Source organism: Pecten maximus, chromosome 15, assembly GCF_902652985.1.
Source record: "Pecten maximus chromosome 15, xPecMax1.1, whole genome shotgun sequence".
In the NCBI taxonomy this organism is placed as follows: Eukaryota; Metazoa; Mollusca; class Bivalvia; order Pectinida; family Pectinidae; genus Pecten; species Pecten maximus.
In genome coordinates, this window is record NC_047029.1 from 37,926,577 (window position 1) to 37,946,145 (window position 19,569).

The 19,569-nt window shown below is 36.1% G+C and overlaps 1 protein-coding gene across 2 annotated transcripts in view; it reads left to right on the forward strand.

Moving 5' to 3' along the window:
- The window catches only part of LOC117343469 (glycoprotein-N-acetylgalactosamine 3-beta-galactosyltransferase 1-like), a 32,041-nt gene extending 13,486 nt beyond the window's left edge, over positions 1-18,555 (forward strand). The window contains exons 1-4 of one of the 2 annotated variants that reach the window (XM_033905829.1): positions 6,184-6,389; positions 9,264-9,560; positions 9,937-10,595; positions 15,120-18,555. In XM_033905829.1, coding sequence (XP_033761720.1) covers positions 6,386-6,389; positions 9,264-9,560; positions 9,937-10,595; positions 15,120-15,263 — 1,104 coding nt within the window. In that variant the 5' untranslated portion in view covers positions 6,184-6,385 and the 3' untranslated portion in view covers positions 15,264-18,555. Of the gene's footprint in view, positions 1-6,183; positions 6,390-9,263; positions 9,561-9,936; positions 10,596-15,119 lie in introns of those variants that run through there. The other variant, XM_033905828.1, reaches the window with a different exon arrangement.
- Positions 18,556-19,569: the final 1,014 nt, after the last annotated feature.

The window sequence follows — 19,569 nt, forward strand, 5'->3', positions numbered from 1 at the left end:
CGAGGGCTGTAATGTTATCTAGAGTTGTAAGTGACGAGGGCTGTGATAGTGTCTTGAGTTGTAAGTGACGAGGGCTGTAATGTTATCTAGAGTTGTAAGTGACGGGGACTGTAATGTTATCTAGAGTTGTAAGTGACGAGGGCTGTGATGTTATCTAGAGTTGTAAGTGACGAGGGCTGTGATGTTATCTAGAGTTGTAAGTGACGAGGACTGTGATGGTGTCTTGAGTTGTAAGTGACGAGGGCTGTAATGTTATCTAGAGTTGTAAGTGACGAGGACTGTAATGTTGTCTAGAGTTGTAATTGACGAGGGCCGTGATGATGTCTAGAGTTGTAAGTGACGAGGGCTGTAATGTTATCTAGAGTTGTAAGTGACAAGGGCTGTAATGTTGTCTAGAGTTGTAAGTGACGAGGGCTGTAATGTTATCTAGAGTTGTAAGTGACGAGGGCTGTAATGTTATCTAGAGTTGTAAGTGACGAGGGCTGTAATGTTATCTAGAGTTGTAAGTGACGAGGGCTGTGATGCTGCCTTGAGTTGTAAGTGACGAGGGCTGTGATGATGTCTAGAGTTGTAAGTGACGAGGGCTGTAATGTTGTCTAGAGTTGTAGGTGACGAGGGCTGTAATGTTATCTAGAGTTGTAAGTGACGAGGGCTGTGATAGTGCCTTGAGTTGTAAGTGACGAGGACTGTGATGTTATCTAGAGTTGTAAGTGACGAGAGCTGTGATGCTGCCTTGAGTTGTAAGTGACGAGGGCTGTGATGATGCCTTGAGTTGTAAGTGACGAGGGCTGTAATGTTATCTAGAGTTTTAAGTGACGAGGACTGTAATGTTATCTAGAGTTGTAAGTGACGAGAACTGTAATGTTATCTAGAGTTGTAAGTGACGAGGACTGTGATGTTATCTAGAGTTGTAAGTGACGAGGGCTGTAATGTTGTCTAGAGTTGTAAGTCACGAGGGCTGTGCTAGTGCCTTGAGTTGTAAGTGACGAGGGCTGTAATGTTGTCTAGAGTTGTAAGTGACGAGGGCTGTGATGATGTCTAGAGTTGTAAGTGACGAGGACTGTGATGTTATCTAGAGTTGTAAGTGACGAGGGCTGTAATGTTATCTAGAGTTGTAAGTGACGAGGACTGTGATAGTGCCTTGAGTTGTAAGTGACGAGGGCTGTGATAGTGCCTTGAGTTGTAAGTGACGAGGGCTGTGATAGTGCCTTGAGTTGTAAGTGACGAGGGCTGTGATAGTGCCTTGAGTTGTAAGTGACGAGGGCTGTGATGCTGCCTTGAGTTGTAATTGACGAGGGCTGTAATGTTATCTAGAGTTGTAAGTGACGAGGGCTGTGATAGTGCCTTGAGTTGTAAGTGACAAGGGCTGTAATGTTGTCTAGAGTTGTAAGTGACGAGGGCTGTAATGTTATCTAGAGTTGTAAGTGACGAGGGCTGTAATGTTGTCTTGAGTTGTAAGTGACGAGGAATGTGATGGTGTCTTGAGTTGTAAGTGACGAGGGCTGTGATGGTGTCTTGAGTTGTAAGTGACGAGGGCTGTAATGTTGTCTAGAGTTGTAAGTGACGAGGGCTGTGATGTTATCTAGAGTTGTAAGTGACGAGGGCTGTAATGTTGTCTAGAGTTGTAAGTGACGAGGACTGTAATGTTGTCTAGAGTTGTAAGTGACGAGGGCTGTAATGTTGTCTAGAGTTGTAAGTGACGAGGGCTGTAATGTTGTCTTGAGTTGTAAGTGACGAGGGCTGTGATGCTGCCTTGAGTTGTAAGTGACGAGGGCTGTGGTGTTGTCTGTAGTTGTAAGTGACGAGGGCTTCATGGTGACACCATCGTGTAAGATTTTGATCTTTCTTTATCGTGTTGTACCTTCACTGTATTGTATACAAATAAAGAACAAAGAGGACCTCCTATTTGACATTTCTTGTTTGATAAATAACGATAACCTTCTATAACGGAGATATTTTCATGTCACGTTTTGATAGATTCACACAGACCTGTCGCAATGAAATGCTGAGAATTGTGACATTTATCGGGGCTAGTGCACGTTTACACAAGAATTCTATAATTCTTTCGAGATATGATAATTTTCCCGTCGCCTTCTAGTTTAACACTTTCCGCCTTTAACACCATTGGTTATTTAAAGAAGGACGATACAGATGCAGATTGATTCATTTTCGGTGTGTTAATATCTTGTTTGTTTTTTTGCACAAGCATTTGATCTTTTTCACACATTATATCACTTGCAATTTTTTATTTTTTTTTCTTGTGATATACCGCAAAAACCAATGTTACAGCCAATACAGTTTTAAAAACGCAATGAAGCTAAGCAAACATATCGCAGTGATGCTCGCTATTCTTTCGGAACATTTCGACGCCACATTTGTTTTTATATGTTGTTCAGCGCAACATATGATATTAAATAGTCTGCCATGCATGCAGGCGATCTCACTTAAATTGATGATGTCATGAAACCAAACGGTCTGTCACTAGAAAAAGTAAAAAATGTTTATTGCAGGCCAGACACATTAATAACAGCTGAGTTCCACGCCTACGATACGTCGACATCTGCTCAGTCAACCTGTTATATAAGTTAACACATTTGGTGAAAATCAGCATTCAGTGAGTTATCGGCAAAACTTTTTAATTTTCGATAGGCTATTGTTACAGCAAGGAAACAATGGGTAGGACACTCATTATTCCAGTAATCAATTGCTGTTTAGTATACGCCCCTCCAGGGAGAATATCAAATTGCTGTTAAATGTATGTTGTTAAACTGTATAATGAATCCATGCGGGTTCTCGTGTCAATTAAAAGGTACTGTATGATATTTCAGAGTGATTGAACTATAAACGTGTCCGTCAGTCGTCAGGGGACAGCGGGGTTATACCTGGTATGATGGAATAAAGTATGTTCAAATTTTAATGTAGGGCAAATAACAATCCGACTATCATGTAATACTTAATAACAATCCGCTATCATGTAATACTTAATAACAATCCGCCTATTATGTAATACTTAATAACAATCCGCCCATTATGTAATACTTAATAACAATCCGCCTATCATGTAATACTTAATAACAATCCGCCCATCGTGTAATACTTAATAACAATCCGCCCATCATGTAATACTTAATACCAATCCGCCCATCATGTTATACTTAATAACAATCCGCCCATCATGTAATACTTTATAACAATCCGCCCATCATGTAATACTTAATAACAATCCGCCCATCTTGTTATACTTAATAACAATCCGCCCATCGTGTAATACTTAATAACAATCTGCCCATCTTGTTAAACTTAATAACAATCCGCCCATCATGTAATACTTTATAACAATCCGACCATCATGTAATACTTAATAACAATCCGCCCATCATGTAATACTTAATAACAATCCGCCCATCATGTAATACTTAATAACAATCCGCCCATCATGTAATACTTAATAACAATCCGCCCATCATGTAATACTTAATAACAATCCGCCCATCATGTAATACTTAATAACAATCCGCTATCATGTAATACTTAATAACAATCCGCCATCATGTAATACTTAATAACAATCCGCCCATCATGTAATACTTAATAACAATCCGCCCATCTTGTAATACTTAATAACAATCCGCCCATCATGTAATACTTAATAACAATCCGCCTATCATGTTATACTTAATAACAATCCGCCCATCATGTAATACTTAATAACAATCCGCCCATCATGTAATACTTAATAACAATCCGCCCATCATGTAATACTTAATAACAATCCGTCTATCATGTAATACTTTATAACAATCCGCCCATCTTGTTATACTTAATAACAATCCGCCCATCATGTTATACTTAATAACAATCCGCCTATCTTGTTATACTTAATAACCAACCGCCTATCTTGTTATACTTAATAACAATCCGCCCATCTTGTTAAACTTAATAACAATCCGCCCATCTTGTTATACTTAATAACAATCCGCCCATCTTGTTATACTTAATAACAATCCGCCCATCATGTAATACTTTATAACAACCCGCCCATCGTGTAATACTTAATAACAATCCGCCCATCATGTAATACTTAATAACAATCCGCCCATCGTGTAATACTTAATAACAATCCGCCCATCATGTAATACTTAATAACAATCCGCCTATCATGTTATACTAAATAACCATCCGCCCATCATGTTATACTTAATAACCATCCGCCCATCATGTAATACTTTATAACAATCCGCCTATCATGTAATACTTAATAACAATCCGCCCATCATGTAATACTTAATAACAATCCGCCTATCATGTAATACTTAATAACAATCCGCTATCATGTAATACTTAATAACAATCCGCCCATCATGTAATACTTAATAACAATCCGCCCATTATGTAATACTTAATAACAATCCGCCCATCATGTAATACTTAATAACAATCCGCCCATTATATAATACTTAATAACAATCCGACTATCATGTAATACTTAATAACAATCCGCCTATTATGTTATACTTAATAACAATCCGCCCATCATGTAATACTTTATAACAATCCGCCCATCATGTACTACTTAATAACAATCCGCCCATCATGTAATACTTAATAACAATCTGCTATCATGTAATACTTAATAACAATCCGCTATCATGTCATACTTTATAACAATCCGCCTATCATGTAATACTTTATAACAATCCGCTATCATGTAATACTTAATAACAATCCGCCCATCATGTAATACTTAATAACAATCCGCCTATCATGTAATACTTAATAACAATCCGCCTATCATGTAATACTTAATAACAATCCGCCCATCTTGTTATACTTTATAACAATCCGCCCATCATGTTATACTTAATAACAATCCACCTATCATGTAATACTTAATAACAATCCGCCCATCATGTAATACTTAATAACAATCCGCCTATCATGTAATACTTAATAACAATCCGCCTATCATGTAATACTTAATAACAATCCGCTATCATGTAATACTTAATAACAATCCGCCCATCGTGTAATACTTAATAACAATCCGCCGAGATATTCTATCATTGGTCGACTGCTTTAAATGCATTGAACTTTCACTCTTTAATGATAACTCGGTGTTGATAATTGTATATATCCTGTCTTTAGTTGGAGTATTTGTGAGCATACCTCGTCGGATTTGAAATTGTGCTGCGAATTGCATACCTTTCGAACGGTTTACCGTAATTAAGGAGTAACAGTTTTTGCTTTTCATTTGGTTGTGAAAAGGGGTTATTTGTGGAAAGTGCGTTAAGTTTTCAAATTTTGTGAGTGGGTGGATGTTGGAATGTGTGTGAGGGTGTGTGGATGTGTGATGGTGGGTGAGCTTGTGTATTACCCACTGACCACATGTCCGGTGGGGGCCGCGGTGGCCGAGTGGTTAAGGTGTACCGACACTTTATCACTAGCCCTCCACCTCTGGGTTGCGAGTTCGAAACCTACGTGGGACAGTTGCCAGGTACTGATCGTAGGCCGGTGGTTTTTCTCCGGGTACTCCGGCTTTCCTCCACCTCCTAAACCTGGTACGTCCTTAAATGAACCTGGCTGTTAATAGGACGTTAAACAAAAACAAACAAACCAAACATGTCCGGTATCTACCTGTAAATGTCTAACCTGTGAAGGTATATATATATACACATGCAGGCATATTGATTTTTACCTGTTCCGTGTCATACTTATCTACTAGATACACCAAGTCTAATTACCAATAACCCTGACCCTATAGGTATCCGTTAGTATACGTTATAAGTAAGACGTATCACCTCATCATTTACAGGTGAGACATATACAATTGTATAATCACGCTAAATGTAGACGTTAAAACTTCGTTAACATCATTATACGCTTGCTGTGTATATTTATATAGTCTAGGCCAATGTTCTACCGATGTAAAAACAAAACATAAAACAACAATAAATGATTTTATCCTCAATGTCTTTAACGATTTATTCTGTTATAACAAAAACATATACAACACCTAAAATGTTTCTGGTTATAAATACAGTTTAGCATTAAAATGAAATTGTTTCTTGATACGATACTAAATGGGATTAAACAAATTCAATTGCCTATTGTATATGATGCCCAGAGGTATCACTTGTAGCCATCCCTAATGGAATGTGTGTACACACTACCACGTGTGCACTCACACACCGGGGACTGAATACTCAGAGGTGCTGTATTTACATATCGCTCAAGACCTCTGTCGAGGCTATCGAGCAAGCGTTATCGTCAGTGTGTTGTGTAGAAGTGGACTAAATTTATCTGGCAGCTGACGTGGACTCTTACAGGAAAATATGGCGTGTTCATTCATTATGGTCCGGAAGCTTGTCTAAATACACAGAGTACAATGGGTAAGTGCTACCGTGCTTTCTGGCGATTTATGGTGGAAAGTTCACCCACGTCAGGATGTAACTAATGTTATGACACGACATCGAGATGTGCGGAATTCGAGATACCGGTGTAGTTAGTCTTAACTTGTAGTAAATGGTTCGGGACAGCGGGACCATTCACATAATTACGCCACACACACACACACACATTACATAGACCACGCGTAATTGAGACACTGTTTGTATTTCGACGCATTAGACCCAGAGTTAAAGTGTGTCGATACCGGCATTGTTCCAACACTCGTGAGCATCAGTATAATCAGTATATGGCGATGTTGTAACATAGATTTATATATAAACATTTCTTGAGTCAGGACATGCAAGATTTGTTTTGATTATTAACATCAGGAACAGGTTCATTTAATGTGTACACACGTGTGACAAAGTACTGACAATCTACATCCGTGTTTAAACTGTCATACACGTAATACAATACATCTATTTATAACGGGCTGGTGACTTCAAGTAATCATTCCGTGATTTATATAGCAAAATGATCATAAACATTTCCTGGGGATATATGCATGTGATGTTCTGCTTCACGGTTTGTTCATCATGAACAAACCGTGAAGCAGAACATCACATGCATATTTCCCCAAACTATTAATATAACAAGAAACAATACGTATATATAGAATTGATATCTGAATCTGACAGGCTAATTCACGCGCGTGAAGGTTTTACATGTTAGTATTTTACAGTATGATATATGTATTTTCAAATTTGTCTTGGCGTATTAGAATTAAAGTAGATATGTTTGACTCGACAGAAGCTGGAGTCTGTCGTCTGTTTGTGGACGTTGTGCTCGGGGATACTGCTTTGACTGGCCGTGGCTTTAAAGTAAACAATACCTGCAAGGGAAACTCTACGCGTACAATTATTACACATGGCCGATTATATCTCTAGCGATAAGCAAGAACACGCGGTCTAAACAAGATCTAGAGTAGCCTAGAGGCGCTAAAACCCATTTACACAGGAATGTAAGCTGTGTACGTACAGAGTTGTCTGTGACAGGCTGACAAGCCAACAGTATACTCTTCAGGTGGAACGTGACATATTATGCCGAAGAATTGTGTTTTTTTGGGATTATAAACAACGACACACAATCAATTTAATTTTCTATAAAAATGAGATCGCATTGCTGCCATATTGTTGAATATTGTCTCGCTTTAAAAGGACAGAAGAAACCTTTATCTAAGCTTACAATTGATTACGTCATAAATAAGCTACATAATGGAGTAGGTGACCTCTTGATTGACCTTTAATCTCCCAACCTATTTATAGATCCGTAGCTATCTAGGGACATATACAATCGTGTCGTTGAGAACAGTATGGACATTATCAACACTGGTCTTGAATATGACTTGTAACTGGTACACTTTATTGATCGAATGAAAAACATTTTCAACTAACTGTCACTTGATTTAGAAAGTAACGCTTTCTTGAACCATTGATGTCAAAAAGGTATGGCGCATATTGGTCTGTTCATTGCAATGGATATTTCATAAAATGTCCGTAAAGTTGCATCATCGGGCTATTTGCAACTTTCGAGGGGGGTTTTCCCGCATTCATATAATTTTTTGACATACATTGTAGAGCGCATCGGAAGACCAACTTTTACAATGTCTAATTTTATTCTATGTACCAAAAGACAAATAAAAATCCAATTCTTAAAAAGTGGTCCTCAGATGCGCTGGTATCAAAAATTGAAAAAACGTAGTTGATAAAATAATTTAGCTTTAGCATTAACTAGACTGACTCCAAATCATAACATAAACTTTACATTCCTGTCAGTTCGCATAGGTCATATGGTAGAACTATCGCTTATCAACCCGAAGGTTCGGAGTTCGAATCACTAAGATGTATCTTATCAATATTTTGTAATGTTTCTAAGAATGATACCTTTTTATTTTTCTTGGTCGTATTTGAAAGATATTTTCAACATTAAATGTATATTTAATATGAAGTATTTAGTAAAAAGATAGAAAGGTTGAGATAAACAAATTTTCACTTGGATAAAAAAAGAGTGAAATCATAACCTATTAACTCCTTATCATTCAAAGTAACATGTAAATGAACTGCAGAGTTGACAACAGGCATATATGGATGAGTGGTGTAAAATTCCTATCTAACATGTCAATTTAACTTTATTTCCTATGGTATTGATTGACTACATATATGGAATCCGTTCACAACACACAGCGCGCCAATGGACCATGAAGATCTATTTTGGTACTGAGGAAATCACTGGGGTCACGTGATATTTTACCTGTATTTTTAGCCCAGACTATCGCTGTACGTGGCCTAGGTCAGGATAAGCGGAAAACGACCATACCTTTTCCTGTCAAACCTCTGACCCGAATGTCCACAACGTTCCTTGAGTTTAGTAATATCTAACTTGAAATTTCCGTCGGAAAACATGTTATGATTTAAGAAAAGTTTTCTGAACTAAGTTTATCTTTTTAGTCTCGAGGTTCGGCAAATAACAAAATGTAAATATCCGGTAATACACTAAAACAATAACGATATGAACCTTCGAAATCTTATATTATAGGACGAAGTTCATTTCTTTGATTTCGTTTAGATACAAGACATTCTTAAAGCCATCCACCATTCACTCAGTTCAAATTTGAATGAGTTAATGTAGCGAAAGACCTCACCAAAACCTGAAAATCAGGAGAGAACTATTTTCTATTGCCATATTTTACAATTTTTAATTGCGGTAAGAATTGAATTTTGTGCTTAATAATATACGCCTAATATTATTTGCAAATTATATCAAAGTTTTAACTTTATATTTCGTTCTATATTGACTTTAAACTATTGATCTTACAGTGTGTGGATCGTCTCAGACCGCTAGTGTCAACTTCTGTTTTGGTTTGGCTATTGGACTGGTCATTGCCTTTGTGGTAGCCAGTCTGACGTCACTTCAGACGCCAGTGTTGATGGCGAAATATGCCGAAAAAATAGACAAGTTTCGGTATATTACTGCAGGCGGAAATGACGTCAACAAAACTTCCCAAGACGGGCATGAAAATGTGCACAAGGACGAGGAGAAATTCCACGAAGAAATGGAGAAAAATATTGGCAAAGTAAAACAAGTTGACTTCGACGACTCTCATTTCCATAAAGGTAAGGATGGAATAATTCAAACAAACATTTCTGTTGGCTTTCTCAAACATAAAATACAACGGTGTTGTCTTTTCTGAAAAGAACGAGCCCAAAAAGATAGAAAATGAAAATTTATTATTTAGAAACATAAAGGCTAACTAAAATTATTTAAGGAACAATTACACGTGGGAGTTCAGCCAATCATGTTACGCTTGTTTTCATATAGAGAACGCAGTGTGTTTGTGTTGGTGCGCTTTACAATCAAACTGATGTGAAATAAACATTATTATCATGTAATAGATAAGTGGTATAGATATCTTGTTATCAGGAGCTAGATACATAACAGAAAGCCTGGCATTGGATGTTCCAATCTAATACACACTGGTGTTTTTTGCAGATAACGACAAAGTGGCTAAGGAGCTAGAAAAGAAAATCCGCGTGTTGTGTTGGGTGATGACGAGTCCACAGAATTTGGATAAAAAGGCAATTCATGTCAAACGCACGTGGGCCAAACGGTGTAACGTTTTAGTGTTTATTAGTTCCACAACAAATACCAGCTTCCCTACCATTGGACTGGACGTCGCTGAGGGACGGGAACACCTTACTGCCAAAACAATGAAAGCTTTTAAATATGTTTACGACACACATTTTGATGACGCCGATTGGTTTGTTAAAGCAGACGATGATACATATATGATCCTAGAAAACCTTCGTTATTTCCTACAGTCCTACTCAAAGGACGACCCTGTATATTTCGGACACCACTTTAAGACTATAGTAAAACAAGGGTACTACAGTGGAGGGGCGGGGTATGTCCTAAGTAAGGAAGCGCTCCGGCGACTCAATGAAAAGGGCAAAGACCCAAAAGTTTGTCGCCAAGATGGCGGCGCGGAGGACGCTGAGTTAGGGAAATGTATGGAGAATTTAGGCGTCAGAACTGTTAATTCTACAGACGCTTTAGGACGAAGTAGATTCCACTGTTTCGATCCGGAAACACATTTATTTGGAGGCTATCCAGATTGGTACTATAAATACGATGCTAATGGGGCTAAAAAGGTAAGTTATTTTTAATTGGTTCAATGTCACTAGCTAGTGAACATTAGCAAATCCATTGCTTCGATTACTACCAGCTCCCCATTACTATCTAAACATACCGTTAATATGGAACCATTCTTATTGATTGTGATGAAATATCGACCAACAGCGTTGTGCTTTCAAAACGCTTTCGGTATTGTAAGAAATATGTGGTAATGTTGACATAGGGTAAGGTCGTGTGTTTTAATGTACAATGACACCTCTCTATTAAGACCACCTGGAGGTCTAAGTGGAAGTCGTCTTAATTAGCAGGGTGGTCTTAATACTGAAGTGGACCTTTGGTAGTCAAGAACCGTAACTCTGTGTGGTATCAGACGAGTAAATGTGTGACAGTTACTTTAGATATACTGAGAAATTGTAATTTAAACAAAGACGCATTTTATTTAGATAACTTTAATTAAAAAAAAGACGCATTTACGTTAAATAACTATAATTAAAACAAAGACGCATTTTATTTAGATAATTTTAATAAAAAAAAAAAGACGCATTTTTACGTTAGATAACTTTAATAAAACAATGACGGAATTTACGTTAGATAAATTTAATTAAAACAAAGACGCATTTTACGGTAGATAAATATTTTGGACACACGATAATCTGACTAGCAGCACAGGCTGATCAAGTTATAGATTCCAAGAGACAGTTCTGACAAGTTTAAATGGGCACAATCATGTTGTTGTCGTTTCTATCAGCCTCTAAATACCTTTCGATCGTTTACCTCTATAGTTCTGATAGAATGTTATCACTCCGACATTTTCTTCGGCAACGCGCTGACTGACCAAACACAAAGGTTATCTGAACGTAACATTGATCTTGTCAGGTGTGGTAAGTTGTAATCGAAGCCATGAGTAAATAGTTTAAATCGGACTAATCATTACACGGTAACTAAATGAATAGTCCTGTGACAGGTCATGTTGGGTAAGAAAAGGAGGAATCTGTAGTTTTGTTAGATGATATCAATTTTTACAAAACAATATCATGTTATATCTGTTCTAACAATTCATAAAACGTTTTGCGGAGAGGCCATAGACATTATATAGGAAATGTAATATGTAGGTGTAATGAATAGTGAACTATTTACATAGGTTTATGATAGAGGTATCTGGATTATAATAATTGATATGGAGGTTTGATATGGAGGTAAAGAGGGTTGAAAATCGATACAGATGTTTAATATGGAGAGGTAGGTATTAGATGAATTTGTACAGAGGTTTAATATGGAGGTGTAGGGGAAAGATAAATCTGTAAAAAATGTTTAATATGGAGGTGTACAGTAATATATTTGTACAGATGTTAAATATGGAGTGTAGAGAAATATATTTGTACAGATGTTTAATATGGAGGTGTAGAGAAATATATTTGTACAGATGTTTGATATGGAGGTGTACAGTAATATATTTGTACAGATGTTTAATATGGAGATGTAGAGTAAGATCAATCTGTACAGAGGTTTAATATGGAGGTGTAGGGAAAAGATAAATATGTACAGAGGTTTAATATGGAGGTGTAGAGTAAGATAAATTTGTACAGAGGTTTAATATGGAGATGTAGGAGTAAGATAAATCTGTACAGAGGTTTAATATGGAGGTGTAGAGGTAAGATAAATATGTACAGAGGTTTAATATGGAGGTGTAGAGTAAGATAAATTTGTACAGAGGTTTAATATGGAGATGTAGGAGTAAGATAAATCTGTACAGAGGTTTGATATGGAGGTGTAGATTAAGATAAATCTGTACAGAGGTTTAATATGGAGATATAGGGGTAAGATAAATATGTACAGAGGTTTAATATGGAGGTGTAGAGTAAGATAAATCTGTACAGAGGTTTAATATGGAGGTGTAGATTAAGATAAATCTGTACAGAGGTTTAATATGGAGGTGTAGGGGTAAGATAAATATGTACAGAGGTTTAATATGGAGGTGTAGAGGTAAGATAAATATGTACAGAGGTTTAATATGGAGGTGTAGAGTAAGATAAATTTGTACAGAGGTTTAATATGGAGATGTAGGAGTAAGATAAATCTGTACAGAGGTTTAATATGGAGGTGTAGATTAAGATAAATCTGTACCGAGGTTTAATATGGAGGTATAGGGGTAAGATAAATCTGTACAGAGGTTTAATATGAAGGTGTAGGGATAAGATAAATCTACCGATGTTTAATGTGGAGGTGTAGATGTAAGATAAATCTATACAGATGTTTAATATGGAGTTGTAGAGGTCAGATAAATCTGTACAGATGTTTAATATGGAGGTGTAGGGGTAAGATAAATCTGTACAGATGTTTAATATGGAGGCATAGGGGTAAGATAAATCTGTAGAGAGGTTTAATATGGAGGTGTAGAGGTAAGATAAATATCTACAGATGTTTAATATGGAGGTGTAGAGGTAAGATAAATCTGTAGAGAGGTTTAATATGGAGGTGTAGATTATGATAAATCTGTACAGAGGTTTAATATGGAGGTGTAGAGGTAAGATAAATATGTACAGAGGTTTAATATGGAGATGTAGGAGTAAGATAAATCTGTACAGAGGTTTGATATGGAGGTGTAGATTAAGATAAATCTGTACAGAGGTTTAATATGGAGATATAGGGGTAAGATAAATATGTACAGAGGTTTAATATGGAGGTGTAGAGTGAGATAAATTTGTACAGAGGTTTAATATGGAGATGTAGGAGTAAGATAAATCTGTACAGAGGTTTAATATGGAGGTGTAGATTAAGATAAATCTGTACCGAGGTTTAATATGGAGGTATAGGGGTAAGATAAATCTGTACAGAGGTTTAATATGAAGGTGTAGGGATAAGATAAATCTACCGATGTTTAATGTGGAGGTGTAGATGTAAGATAAATCTATACAGATGTTTAATATGGAGTTGTAGAGGTCAGATAAATCTGTACAGATGTTTAATATGGAGGTGTAGGGGTAAGATAAATCTGTACAGATGTTTAATATGGAGGCATAGGGGTAAGATAAATCTGTAGAGAGGTTTAATATGGAGGTGTAGAGGTAAGATAAATATCTACAGATGTTTAATATGGAGGTGTAGAGGTAAGATAAATCTGTACAGATGTTTAATATGGAGGTGTAGAGTAAGATCAATCTGTACAGAGGTTTAATATGGAGGTGTAGAGGTAAGATAAATATGTACAGAGGTTTAATATGGAGATGTAGGAGTAAGATAAATCTGTACAGAGGTTTGATATGGAGGTGTAGATTAAGATAAATCTGTACAGAGGTTTAATATGGAGATATAGGGGTAAGATAAATATGTACAGAGGTTTAATATGGAGGTGTAGAGTGAGATAAATCTGTACAGAGGTTTAATATGGAGGTGTAGATTAAGATAAATCTGTACAGAGGTTTAATATGGAGGTGTAGGGTTAAGATAAATTTGTACAGAGGTTTAATATGGAGGTGTAGAGGTAAGATGAATATGTACAGAGGTTTAATATGGAGGTGTAGAGTAAGATAAATTTGTACAGAGGTTTAATATGGAGATGTAGGAGTAAGATAAATCTGTACAGAGGTTTAATATGGAGGTGTAGATTAAGATAAATCTGTACCGAGGTTTAATATGGAAGTATAGGGGTAAGATAAATCTGTACAGAGGTTTAATATGAAGGTGTAGGGATAAGATAAATCTACCGATGTTTAATGTGGAGGTGTAGATGTAAGATAAATCTATACAGATGTTTAATATGGAGTTGTAGAGGTAAGATAAATCTGTACAGATGTTTAATATGGAGGTGTAGGGGTAAGATAAATCTGTACAGAGGTTTAATATGGAGGTGTAGAGGTAAGATAAATCTGTACAGAGGTTTAATATGGAGGTGTAGAGGTAAGATAAATCTGTACAGAGGTTTAATTTGGAGGTATAGAGGTAAGATCAATCTGTACAGAGGTTTACTATGGAGGTGTAGGAGTAAGATAAATCTCTACAGAGGTTTAATATGGATGTGTAGAATAACAGATGTTTAATTTGGAGGTGTAGCGGCTTGGGTTATTCGAGGTTTATTATTGGTTCATTAGAGCTAAAAATTGCATACCTGGGTGTGTAAGTTTTTATAGCTATACTATGGGTTGATATAGTTTTACTATGGGCTTTATTGCTATACTACTAAGTATATATAGCTATACTATGGGTGTATAGGTTTATTAGAGCTGTACGTTTTTATAGCTACATGTTTTATAACTATACTATGGTTGTTTTTAGCTATACTATGGGTTTCATAACTATAATATGGGTTTTATAACTATGCCACAGGTGTAAAGGTTTATTAGAGGTAAATTATGCACGTGTAGATTTTTACAAGAAAATATGTTGTAGAGTATATACATGTACAGGTATGTAGGAAATTATAGTTTTCCATCTAGGAAACAATATATAGTACTATCTGATACTGTGCTACCTTACTCAATATAATATCTTACCTGTCCGTATTCTACGTTATAACTAACCGTAGTCAATATTCTATGTTACAGGGTACAGAGAGTATCAGTGATTACGCCATCTCGTTCCACTACGTACCACCTCAGAAGATGTACGCATTGGAGTTTTATATCTATCATTTACGTCCGTACGGCCTAGAATCTGGCCACCAGGATCTCAATGTGCCCCGGCGCTAGTCCCTGCGTATTAACATCCATCATGTGACATATTACCATTACAATACGTAACACCTTAAATGTTCTAGTCCTCGTTGTACGGCGTACCTGTAGTGTCACCGTAAAGATGGAGTTGACATAACAGGAGTGTCAAACAGTTTATAGAACAGTGTAATCAGCCAAGCTTAACACGAATTGTCTTTAAATATCCACACCAAAGCAACATTTCACTACTTCAAAGATTTGAGAGATCCTTAGAGACATTCTAGGTTGATGACCATCAGCTGTCAAAAGAAATATAAAATGTCGATTAAAGAATTATGGCAAGCATAGTTCGAACTGGAGTTTATGATGGTCGCAATTACGACATCTAGGTCAACATTTTAATATCTAAGTCAATTTTACGCTATATGTATGTGTAAGTCGATATTACGACACGTGTATGAGTAAGTCGATAGTATGGTATAATTTCTTCGGTACTCGCTTCTTTTCCTAAACTGACTCTTTGGACCCCACACGAATGAAAACTGAAGATACAATCGTATTACTGAGGAAAAGTCACAATTTTTATTGTCGTGTATTAATTAAATTATAATTATGTTTTATTGTTAAGCTGCAATACAGTGTCACAAATATCATCTTTTGTGTAATTGTTAAACGTTATTATGAATATTGCATTCAAATCTATTCGAGTGTAATTATAGGTTGAATTATATATACGTTTGTGTGATTTCGAGTCAGTGCTAGGTGGGTGTGTGATTGTGTAATATAAGTTTGTGTGATTTCGAGTCAGTGCTGGGTGGGTGTGTGATTGTGTAATATAAGTTTGTGTGATTTCGAGTCAGTGCTAGGTGGGTGTGTGATTGTGTAATATAAGTTTGTGTGATTTCGAGTCAGTGCTAGGTGGGTGTGTGATTGTGTAATATAAGTTTGTGTGATTTCGCGTCAGTGCTAGGTGGGTGTGTGATTGTGTAATATAAGTTTGTGTGATTTCGAGTCAGTGCTAGGTGGGTGTGTGATTGTGTAATATAAGTTTGTGTGATTTCGAGTCAGTGCTAGGTGGGTGTGTGATTGTGTAATATAAGTTTGTGTGATTTCGAGTCAGTGCTAGGTGGGTGTGTGATTGTGTAATATAAGTTTGTGTGATTTCGAGTCAGTGCTGGGTGTGGGTGTGATTGTGTAATTAGCGTTTACCGTGGTGTGTGGTCGTGCGAGAGGTGTGTAGATGTTGACCAAGAAATTCTGCAACATTGCCAGAAGTGTTTTAATGTAGTAATATATTTTATTTAATGTTTAGTTATAGTTATAGAATTACGATGCGTTCACAAAGTGTTCTTATGTAGTATATATAGCAGAAGTGCCTTCTGAATTACTTGTATATGCAGCACAGGGGTAACAAGCCTGTACCGACTATGTACACACGTGTTTTAGTATGTTATTGCAAGGCGAGGCGCTTACAACCTATTACCCGTTAAAGACTCTCTATGTTTTTGTTTACTAATATGAAACTTGTAACAAACATTCAATTTCAAAACATTTTATTGACACAAGGACAATAGGATTGGACAGCAGGCAAAGCCTATATAAGTCCTCTCCCAAAACAGTAGCATACACAATGGTACAAACATGGACATAATATAACACATTACATATTAAAATCTCAATGCTTAACAAACATCTAAATATAGCACGTAAACCAACACTGATGGTTCCGAGTTTACATCTCCGAATGATTAACAGAAGAAAACCCTGGTTTTGTTGATCAAATGATGAGAAGATTCACTTGACAGATCTGACGTTAATCTGTAAGTCTAGTTTGTTGTGATTTTACCCCATCCTTTCTTGTCTTCGTGGCAGCAACCAGTTCGTCAGATCGACTTTTAATTTTTGGTGCGCATGCGTGCATATCATATTTGATTTGGCTCATCCACATATAGAGAGTAGACCACCGCATAATTAGAGATCCACTGTTATCACCGAGTACTGGGTAGTTTCCGGATTTTAATTGCAATTGTAAAGAACTGCGGTGTTGGTGGTCCTATAATATTATCATTTTTTTATCATATCTATAACATTTTTTTTTGTGATTTTGACAAAGTTTATATATTACGATAACATAGTGAGGTTTGATGGTGATCTACAGCATCTGTGTGCTTTAATAAACTCTCGCATCGGAAGTTAAAGCAAGAGGAGATAACTCCCATATACAAATTTAAGGTAACCAGTGATACAGAGGGTTATACCTTAAGTGTTATGGGATGTACATGTATGTTGGTTTCTCGTTGTTCATTTATTTTATGTAGGGATGTGTGTACATTGTAATACAATATAATTATCACTGTGCCCAGTAATATAACAACATTCCATCTGGTTAATCGCTTCCCTTTCTATTCATTAGCTGATTAAGATACTTTGTTTTTTCATTGCTTTTTTATTCAGAGGACGTGTTTTTTAAACATCCAATCACGTTTCTATATTATCCAAAAGGTTGTAGACAATTGTAAATGTGCAGCTTTACCTCTCAGTGTTTTGGGTGTCCATCCAGAGATGATACATGTATGTTCGAGTGTACCACGCAATGTTTCTTGGTGTCCGTCCAGACATATGTGTTCGGCAATAATGCAATGATTGTCACATACTATAGATGTAAACTATAAATTTCCACATCGATTGATTCATTTACATGTCGATAACGTAGTCATTTTCTTCAAGAAAATTTGCTTTTAGTTTCAAGACTATAGGCTTCACTCAGATGATTTTATTTAAGTTTGTGTGTAAATATACTTATTAGTGGTATTTTAAACATTGGCTGCAATGATTCGACAACATTCTTATAACGATGCTAGTGCAGCATTTAAGCAGGATTTGCTAAAAACACATTTTATTTGTTATTTTATTTTTAAGAACAGTAAAACGTAGATTATTTAGATATACTAGTATTGAAGAGGGAAAACAATGGCAATGACTTCCACACTAACACTAAGATAGAATATATCTATTGAGAAAGGGAAGAGGATTTTCCCTCCTTGTAAGAAAAACGGGGTAGGATCTAGGTGACAAAGATTCATCAAGTACGTACATATATAACATATGTCAATGTTATAAAGTTTAATATATGATACTATATTCCCTTTTCTGTGTTGATATTTTCTTCACATCAATTTTATGTGATAAACGATTAGAAATAACAGAATAATTATGATTTGTCGCCATGCAAGTGACGTTTTGTTGACAACAATGGTTTGAGGGATGCGGTAAACAGTTCTTTATTTTCATTTACTGCTACCAAAATAAATATCATATAGAACCGAAACGGATTTCTTTCAACTTTATTTTTAGATTACAGGTTGTCCACTTACGAATAAAAATACATCGAGTTATCTCCTGTTTGTTGCTAGGTACGTTTACATTTTTGATCACCCATTAAATAGTCACAGGTATGTATCGATTGGGTATCCTTGTAGTAGATGGTGGCTATCTCATTGCACATCTTGGCGGTGGCCTGTCGCATTCTTTTCCTAACAATTGGAGACATGATAATAACAGAAACTTGACAGACGTAATCTATGTCTGTATATCACATACCATTTATTTATATAACATTAGATTATAAACCACAGGATAATAACACAGACGTAATCTCAGTTTTTATAACGTATACCATCTATTTACATTACAATTAAGGATTAAACTGTCTGTTTTTGGTGTCTATGGTCGATATAGATGCCAGAGCTTTGCAAACAAACATTTAAGCTCTGGCATTTATATCGACCATAGACACCAAAAAAGACAGTTTAATGCTTATATTTACATTCTCGACATATTTTTGGGGTTATTTTTGAAAATTACAATTGTGTAGCATAAACAATGCCAATATTCAGCGACTTTGTCAATGGGGTTCGACAAATGGAACAGCCTATTTTTCAAAATTCATTTGTCACGTGCAGATTGGCAAACAAAAAAGTGCATTGAAATAATACAAAAAAAAAACCATAGTCTGTTCAATTCGTTTTATTATTGGTGTAACAATATTGATACTTTTTAATTAACATAAAAAAGCGACGTAGTCCTAGGCTTTTTTCATAGAGCCATGATTGTTTACGTTAGTTACAAGTAGTTCCGGTTGGTGAAATATTCATGCGCGCCATGGATTGATGTCACGTTTTGAGTGTCAATTAAGCTCACATAGACTGCAAATCTTTGTACATGGTTTATATCGTGGCTTTGTCACCAAAATGTAAATATTACATTATAAACCAGAGGAAAGTAACATAGACGTAGGAATCATTAAAAAAGATAACAACATTAGAGAGGAGATGTATTTACA